This window comes from Crocuta crocuta, unplaced genomic scaffold, assembly GCF_008692635.1.
Source record: "Crocuta crocuta isolate KB4526 unplaced genomic scaffold, BGI_CrCroc_1.0 scaffold383, whole genome shotgun sequence".
Lineage (NCBI taxonomy): Eukaryota > Metazoa > Chordata > Mammalia > Carnivora > Hyaenidae > Crocuta > Crocuta crocuta.
In genome coordinates, this window is record NW_027531897.1 from 566,649 (window position 1) to 576,169 (window position 9,521).

At 36.9% G+C, this 9,521-nt stretch overlaps 1 protein-coding gene across 1 annotated transcript in view; it reads right to left on the minus strand.

Moving 5' to 3' along the window:
* SLC30A5 (solute carrier family 30 member 5) overlaps positions 1-8,624 on the minus strand; it is a 27,016-nt gene extending 18,392 nt beyond the window's left edge. The window contains exons 1-4 of the mRNA XM_077773534.1: positions 8,542-8,624; positions 7,313-7,379; positions 5,250-5,335; positions 912-999 (exon numbers count right to left, since the gene is read on the minus strand). Coding sequence (XP_077629660.1) covers positions 912-999; positions 5,250-5,335; positions 7,313-7,366 — 228 coding nt within the window. The 5' untranslated portion in view covers positions 7,367-7,379; positions 8,542-8,624. The remainder of the gene's footprint in view (positions 1-911; positions 1,000-5,249; positions 5,336-7,312; positions 7,380-8,541) is intronic.
* Positions 8,625-9,521: the final 897 nt, after the last annotated feature.

Consider the following 9,521-nt stretch of genomic DNA (forward strand, 5'->3'; position numbering starts at 1 on the left):
AAAAAAAAAAAAAAAAAAAAAAAAGAAACAAAGATAAATAAGGCTGCCTAGTTGGCAAAATGCTCATCAGACTTTATAACAAGTTCTTAGGTGTTTTCCAAAAATGATGAATAAGGATAAAAATGAGGTGTGCGAGGGGCGCCTGAGGTGGCTCAGCTGGTTAAGCAGCTGACGCTTGATTTCAGCTCAAGTCATGATCTCATGGTTTGTGAGTTTGAGCACCGGGTTGGGCTCTGCACTGACAGCTCAGAGTCTGCTTCTCTCTCCCTCTCTGTCTCTGCCCCTCCCTTGCTCTTTCTCTTTCAAAATTAATTAATTAAAAAAAAAAAAAGAATAAGGTAGGTGAGAGGCTTGGGTACAGCATGATGGGAGATTTTTGTGGTGATCAATCAGTTCTGCATCTTAATAAGGTCTATGGGTTATACCAATGTCAATTTCCTGGTTTCCATAGCATGTTTTAGTTGGGTAAGAAGTTACCACTGAAACTGAGAGAAGGGCACTCTTTGTGCTATTTTTGCAACTTTCTAGGAATATGTGATGATTTCAGAATAAAGAGCAAAAAAAAAAGTTTGTAAGAAAAAGTTAAAATTAGCAGAAAAAGCCCAAATTCTTTATTTTTGAGAAACAGAAAGAGTGAGGGTGAGCATGGGGGAGGGGCAGAAAGAGAGGAAGAGAGAGACTCCCAAGTAGACTTTGAGCTATCAGTGAGGAGCCCAGTGTGGGCTCGAACTCACCAACTGTAAGATCAAGACCTGAGCTGAAATTAAGAGTCAGCCGCTTAACCGACTGAGTTATATGGTGGCCCTGTCCCTGCATTCTTTTAAATGCTAGAAGATATTATGTAATTGCTTTGGTTAATACCTTACATATATATTTTCAATTTTCAAGTAACTAGTAACAGGAAATTGTACCTTTGCTGGTCCTCCTCCAGAACTAGTGAACAAAACACTGAGTAGTGAGATGACAACAATATCACTGTGTTCAAATAGCAGCAAAGTCCTAGATGAATACAAAAACATGATCATTCATAAAATATACCTGATCTTTACCAAGAAGCATGAATTTAAGAAGAGTAAGAGAAAGTTAAGTACTTCCCCCTAATTTCATAAAACACTGAGAAAAATAAACTGCTTTAGAATTTGCTACCTTTTGGCATTATCTACCCAACAATACTAGTAGTATCATTATATATCATATCAATTTCTTGTGTACGTGTACCAGGAAACACTTAGAAGGCAGCCTCAACCTAAATGACACTGATAAAGAAAATAAATAATGTAAATTAGAGTCTATTCAATGGACTATTGTACAAAGATAAGAAATGAATAAAATTATATGAATATATTAAGAAGTGGTGAATAAGTACACTTTAACTGTGTTACAGACTGCATGTTTGCCTCCTCCCTAATTTCATAAGTTGAACCCAATCCTCAGTGTGAATCTCCTCGTGAGTGGGATTAAAGCCCTCATATAAAAGACAATAGAGCACTCTGTCTGCCCCTTCTGCCATGTGAGGTTAGAGAGAAGCCAGGAAGCAGTGCCTCACCAGACAGTGAACCTGCCTCACCTTGATCTTAGACTTGCCAATCTCCAGAACTGTGAGAAATAAATTTGTATTGTTTAAAAGCTACCCAGTCTTTGTAGATAATGTCTTTATTTTTGCTATAGTAGCCCAAATGGACTAAGAAAAAAAAGAATGAATCTTAAGATATGTGAATCATATTTTTTAAAACTGCCATAAAAATGAACTACATATATAGATATACACATCGAGATGGGCAAGTCTCAAACAGAAATTTAAATGGAAAAAGTATACTGTAGAACATACAAAGTCATTCTAGGTATATAAAGTAAAAAACTTGTAAACATTAAAAAAACACAATTGGGGTGCCTGGGTGGCTCAGTAGGTTAAACATCCGACTTCAGCTCAGGTCATGATCTTGCGGTTTGTGAATTCAAGCCCCGCATTGGGCTGTGCTCACAGCTCAGCATTGGGCTCTGTGGAGCCTGCTATGGATTCTGTGTCGCCCCCTCTCTGCCCCTCCCCTGCTTGTGCTGTCTCTCGTTCTCAAAAATAAAGAAAAACACCCTCAATTAAACATTTAAAAAAAAGGCTTAGGTACATATGTGAAAAAACTATAAAGGAAACCACAAAAATGAAAAACAAAAGTTAAGATGCTGATTGCACCCAAGGGTAGGGGGAGATGGGGATACAATCACGAGGGAAGCACTGGAATTCAAAGGCAATGATAAGGTATGTATGTATTTATTTTTTTAAGTTTATTTTGGGATAGAGAGAGTGAAAGCAGGCAAGGGACAGAGAGAGAGGGAGACAGAGAGAATCAAGCAGGCTCAGAACTATCAGCACAGAGCCTGATATAGGGCTCAAATTTACAAACTGTGAGATCATGACCCAAGCTGAAATCAAGAGTCAGATGCTTAACTGACTGAGCCACCCAGGAGCCCCATATATAATATATGTGTGTGGGGGGGTATTTTTTTTTTTTTTTTTGAGAGAGTGTGTGCAAGTGAGCATGCAGAGTAGGGGAGGGGCAGCGAAAGGGGGAGAGAGAGAATCTTATGCAGGCCTGACATTGAGTGAGGAGCCCCATGCGGGGCTTGATCCCACAACTGAGATCATGACCTGAGTCAAAATCAAAAGTTAGGACCCTAACTGACTGAGCTGACCAGGTGCCCCCACGTATTGGTAAGATTTTATTTTGGGGACTTGATGTTGGATACATCAATGTTCACTTTATTATTAAATGTATTTACTTATATTTACTCTCTTATCTGTATGAAATATTTTAAAAACTTGAAAAACTATCACCAGCCAAAACAGGACTATAGGACCTAAATAGTAAGATATTCAGCTGCTCTTTTAAAAATTCTCATTTTTTCTCTTTACTCAAAAATCTGTAATACAGAACACAGCAGTGCTAACTTTAATTTTATTAATAATTATGAGATACAACTTAAGAAAATAAATATATCAAAAGAGTAATACTAACCTAAAATAAAACAGGCTATGGAACACTAAAGAGGTCTTTTTTGAGAGAGAGAATGTGTGTGTGTGTACATGTGCATGAGGGAAAGGCACAGAGGGAGAGAGAGAAAGAATCCTAAGCAGGCTCCAGATTGAACATGGAGCCCAATGCAGGGCTTAATTCCATAACCCTGGGATCATGACCTGAGCTGAAATCAAGAGTCAGAAGCTCAACAGTCTGAGTCATCCAGGCATAACCCCGCAAAGTTTTTCTAATCAAGAAATTGCATGATGCTTTGTTTTTTTTTAAATCTTACGTAGGCTGCATGCGCAACACGAGGTTTGAACTCACCACTTTGTTTTTAAAAACATTTTTTTCATGTTTAAAAAAAAATTTATTTCAGAGAGAGAGAGAGAGCGAGCGAGCGCACATGAGCAGGGGAGGGTCAGAGAGAGAGAGGGAGACACAGAATCCGAAACAGGCTCCAGGCTGTGAGCTAGCTGTCAGCACAGAGCCTGACGCGGGGCTCGAACTCACAAACCGTGAGATCATGACCTGAGCCGAAGTCGGACGCTTAACCAACTGAGCCACCCAGGCGCCCCTGAACTCACCACTTTGAGATAAAGAGTTGCATGCTCTACCGACTGAGCTAGCCAGCCTCCCTGCATGATGGTTTTAATAAAAGAATAACAGGGGAGGTGTTGGCACAGGAGCTGGCAGTGAGGGATTTTAAGGGTAGGAAGTAGAGGACTAAATAGGGAGTCAAGTAAGAATTTCAACAATTTTCTCCCCTTCTTTCCCTATCCTAAAGATAGGAGGGACATGTAATTTAATAACATACAGAACAAAGCATTCATCGAAAAGAAATTTATGCATACTCTGCATCTGAAAAAGTACAGGGTAAACAAGCTAAAGGGACTCAAACCCAGAAGCTATTCTATTGGCTAAAAGAGGGGAAAGGATTTTCATAAAGCATTTCCCACCTATCATTTTCTACTCTGTCTACTCCATTATTCTGAGTGAGATTCTTTAAAGTATCCTTAATTTTATTCCTTACCACTCATCATCCTATTCCTCTGCCGCCACACACCCCCATCTCCCCGCCTGCCATCAATGGCCAGGTACTTTTTCTTATACTTTTAATCAACGAGTAAAACCCTTTAGACACAGAGAAGCATTAGAAGAATTTTATGCACAGTTGTACATGTTACAATTTCTATTAACTGGCCCTTAAGCATCCCCTACTCCAAACTTGTCCATTACACAAAAAGATTGCTCCCTATAGATCTAGGGGAATATGAAAAGTTCCCTCATCTTTAACCTGATGATTGACACACTGTTCCCAAGACACTTTTTTATGACCGTATTTTTTAAGCATTTTCTGTTGGTAATAGGATATTTCAGAGTTGTGCAGAAAAAAAAGTATTTAAAAAAATTTTTAAATGTTTTCTATTTATTTCTAAGAGAGAGACAGACAGCATGAGCAGGGGAAGGTCAGAGAAGAGGGAGACACAGAATCTGAAGCAGGGTCCAGGCTCTGAGCTATCAGCATAGAGCCCGACATGGGGCTCAAATCCACAAACTCTGAGGTCATGACCTGAGCCAAAGTCAGACGCTTAACCGACTGAGCCACCCAGGCACCCCAAAAAAGTATTTTGAAGATTTTGCTCTCCTACTGGTTGATTTTATCTCCACTTCAGACCTTTTAGTTTCTAAAAATCAGTTGCTAAAAGGGATCACCAAGGGATGATAAAAAGCCACCTATGCTAAAAATTTTCTGAAACTAGAGTCTTCTTAAAAATTTTTTAATGTTTATTTCTGAGAGACAGAGAGAGAGCACAAGCAGGGGAGGGACAGAGACGGAAACACAGAATCTGAAGCAAGCTACAAGCTCTGAGCTGTCAGCACAGAGCCCAATGCAGGGCTTGAACTCACGAGCTATGAGATCATGACCTGAGCCAAAGTCGAATGCCTAACCGACTGAGCAACCCATGCGCCCCTGAAACCAGATTCTTAACTAGTAAAATATCATGACATATCATGAACAATACATTAACGGTGTTCACCAAAAGTTAGACCACAAATTCAATAGGTTCTCTCCCTCGCTCCCTCTCTCTCTCCTTCTATATGTTGAGTTATATCCAATGCTACAGAAGTGATAGAAGCATTTGCACATAACTTACACATTTGACAGTAAATATAATGGAATAAAACTAATATTCGAAATTAAGAAATATAAATATTCAAAATATGCACTTTTACCTTAGTGGTCCACAAAGAGTGAGGCCGAAAAACCATAAGAGTGAAATGATACACCCAGCAACTGCATGTTTAAATATTTTGATCCACTATAAATAGAAACACAAAGTTAAAAATTTTAGTCATATATTTTGCTATTAACTCAAAACCTTAAAAATTTTTTAATGTTTATTTATTTTTGAGAGAGAGACAGAGCATGAGCAGGGGCAGAGAGGCAGATACAGAATGTGTTTCTTCAGCTGTCAGGACAGAGCCCGATGTGGGACTCAAATTCATGAACTATGAGATCATGACCTGAGCTGAAGTCGGAGGCTTAACCAACTGAGCCACTGAGGTGCCCCAGATCTCAAAATCTTAAATGAAACACATAGGGAAAGAAAATAATGCTAACATTTAAATATCTTAAAGGCTAAATAATTATGTTTTGAAATTAAATAGAAACCGTCAAGATCTCTTGACTAAATCTAGATTTGTAAGACAGTAGTCTGTTTTCCATTTTCTATATTCTTATCTTTTGTTAGATCTTGAAATCTTTTTCTCTAGAGTATAAATTTCTGTTTTTTTCCCCCATTAGTTTCTCACTAGTTTGCTAGGAACATGTAATGTTTTAGTCATTAAATTCTTTTCCAGAGATATTAAGAGTTTTAATTACTTGAAAAGAGAGAAAAAAGTTAGGATGGGGTTTAAAATATTAATCCCATTTTTAAAACATGCAAGGTCTCTAAAACAGAGGAACCTAAGTTTGTCATTTTAATAAAAAAATCACGGCACAGTTTTCTAAGTTGTGGCATAAAGCAAATACCTAGTTTTGTTTTTTTGTTTTTTTTTTTAGTATAACTATACTGTCCAAAGAGGTGATAATGTGAGGTGACCATGCAAAATGTCGGACATTTCTGCTGTGTACCCTGAACCTCAGGGATCAACAGAAAATAATAATGAAGATGAGGGTAACAGCTAATACTTAATGCAAAGTCACTATATGCCATGCACTATTTCAAGAACTTTGTATGTATTAATTCACTTATTCCTCATAGCTTCATTACAATGGTATTATTAACTCCATTTTACAGGTGAAAAAATTAAGGTAGAGAAAAATTAATTCACTTGGACAGGCAGAATATGAATCTGTCTCCCTCCAGAGGCCTCATTCTTAACCCCTATGATTCATGTGCCTCCTCAGGACATTTGTACTAGGTTCTTGGGTATGTCTCCATGTCTTTTTGTAAATCTTTCAGAATAGATTCTGCGTTAAAAAAAAATTACTTAGATCTTAACATTTTTCTATCCTCTTCTGGATTTCTTTAAATATTTATTTTTTTTAAAATTTTTAAGTGTTTATTTATTTTAGAAACAGAGAGACAGAGCACAAGTGGGGAAGGGGCAGAGAGAGGAGACACAGAATCTGAAGCAGGCTCCAGGCTCTGAGCCGTCAGCACAGAGCCCGACGCGGGGCTTGAACCCATGAACCATGAGATCATGACCTGAGCCGAAGTCAGACACCTAAACGACTGAGCCACCCAGATACCCCTTATTTTTAAGTAATCTCTATACCCACCATGGGGCTCGAACCCACAACTCCGAGATCAAGAGTCCCATGCTCTACTGACTGAGCTGGACAGGTTTCCCTATCCTCTTCTGTATTTTTAAACATTCTGTAATCTTAATACTTTACAGTTTACTTTTTTTTTAATGTTTTTTATTTATTTCTGAGACAGAGAGAGAAAGTATGAGCAGGGAAGGGTCAGAGAGCGAGACACAGAATCCAAAGCAGGCTCCAGGCTCTAAGCTAGCTGCCAGCACAGAGCCCAATGCAGGGCCCAAACCCACGAACTGAGAGACCATGACCTGAGCCGAAGTCAGACACCCAAATGACTGAGCCACCCAGGAGCCCCTCCAGTTTACTCTTAAAGCCTCAATACTGAAAGGTAGATCAAAACCAAGTTAACTCTGGAAATGTTCTGCTGTGTATGTAAATAATTTTTTAACCCTGATCAAGGAAAGGGCACTATCTCTTGGCCCACTAACTAAGAAGCTGAAAGGAAAAAAGAATTGTGCAAAAAACTCACCTGGTGTTTGGTAATACTTTTCCCAGAAGAAAATGGCTTTTGAAACAAAACCATAAAAAACGCAGTCCTGTGGATATTGAAACATTAATATATTGATATTAGCCTATCTTATATACAAGATGTAATGTTAAGATACTTATCTTAAACTAATATACTAGAACTTGAAAGGTATATTACCCTCTAAAATATTGTACTGGAGAAGAATATTTATTCCAATAAGGCTTTCACTGCAACATCTGGGGAACTCTTATTTTGTAATTGCCTTCAGAACCAGTTCACAAGTCACAAAAGAAAAGGGAGTCTCAATGTTTTTTCATATTTTGAAATAACAAAAAAAAAAAAGAATTTTTTTCTATCTTCTCCAAAACTTAATAACAAATCTTGAAATAAAAGAAATGAAGAAAGTACTAATTATATGTACTTAGGTTTCACCTTCCCAAAATGGTTATATAAAATGCATACACCTGCTTACTTAAAATTTCCTAGTCAAGAATCACTTTCTGTAGTTACTAAAATTAACTCCCAGGAGTCTTTAATAGACTCTTATTAACAGAAAGTGGTCACTATCAATCTTAAGGTCTAGAGAAACTTTATTTAGAGAGAATTTTTTTGCAAACGCTGAGTAATGTAAATTTATATTACAATGAGGACCTGTAGTGTGAAGGGAACATATAATGAACAAAGCCCAGGACAGATTAACTTAGAAAATAAGGAACACACATGCCAAGACAAGTCTCAGGTAAATCCTATGCCTGCTGGAAGGCTGAACTACACCAATGGTGTGGTCTGGAGACTTTTAGAGAGACTGTGGCATCAAAACTATTTTTACAAAAATTCTAAGAAATTATCTGCTCTTTTCATTTTTATGCTCTCAGGGATATACAGTGGAGCTCTTCAGAGGTTAACTGATAAGAGATCCTGCAACAGATTTAATGCTGAAACAGATATGAGAATTTAGCAATCTTCTATTAAGCTGGACATTAAAAGAAATCTGCAAAAACCTTATTAATGCAAAGTACAGTACAAGTCTAGTTTTGGCAATAATCATTTAAAAATTTTTTCTTTGTACCTCTAACCTTAGGTATTCTATTTTTTATACAAAATTATCATACATTTGTGAGGAGGGATAAATAGCACAAAATATCTATCTAAAATTTCTTAAAGATACTCAGTTAAAACAGGAATTTCAAATAAAAAAACATATGGAAAAAAGAACCACACACACTCACCCAAGTTTTAATATAAAAATGAACTGAACAATGTGAACTGCTTTTAGGAGATCATATGATTCAAAAAGTCCCACAGCCTTCAAAAATTTAGTCAAACATAGTAACACAATATATTTTGTTAATCTGAAAAATAAAAGCAGAAACAAGTTTCAGTACCATTAAAATCACAAGGAACTCTGTAATCTGTTCTTTTCTTATACAAGTAATAGGGATTGTTATAAAAACCTCAGATATTCATTAAAAAGCAAAAGCAAACACCTTACCATCTACATAACTACTATTAATATTTTGTTATATATACTTGCAGATTGTTCTTTTTAATGTTTATTTATTTATTTTGATAGAGGGAAGAGGAAGGGGCAGAGAAAGAGGGAGAGAAAGAGAATTCCAAGCAAAGTCTGTGCTGTCAGTGAGGAGCCTGACTTGGGGGCTTGACCCTGTAAACTTCAGTTTTCTAGCCTAGTAGTTTTCTTTGAATAAAAACCATTATTCTTTGAATTAAACCCCTTATCTATCTGTACACTGTAACTGTGTACTACTGAACTGATGTTATATACATTCAAAACATACACAAATTAGAAATAAAAAATAAATAAAAAGTTGAGAAATTTCTTAATATTTTTTCCCTCGCCCTAATGGGAAATCTTGTGTAAGTACTCAGGAGAATCACTTTTTAAGTTTACATAAAACAGGTGTTAGTACATTAAAAAGTACGTGTAAGGGATGTCTAAGGCCAGCACACTGGCAGGGATGAGAAGTCTCTACTACTGGGAGAAAAAATACAATAAGCAAACATAGAATTTTAAAAGAAAACTAAGTCACTCAAACAGAGTTAAAACAAGGTGACATCAATGGGGATATCAATGTATATAGGGCAGTATAAAAATTGATGAATGTGAATAATCAAGTGCCATGGCAGTGAATTAACAAGAAAGAGCTAAACTATACTAAAGAAACAGTAATCTGATTAAGAAGGCAGG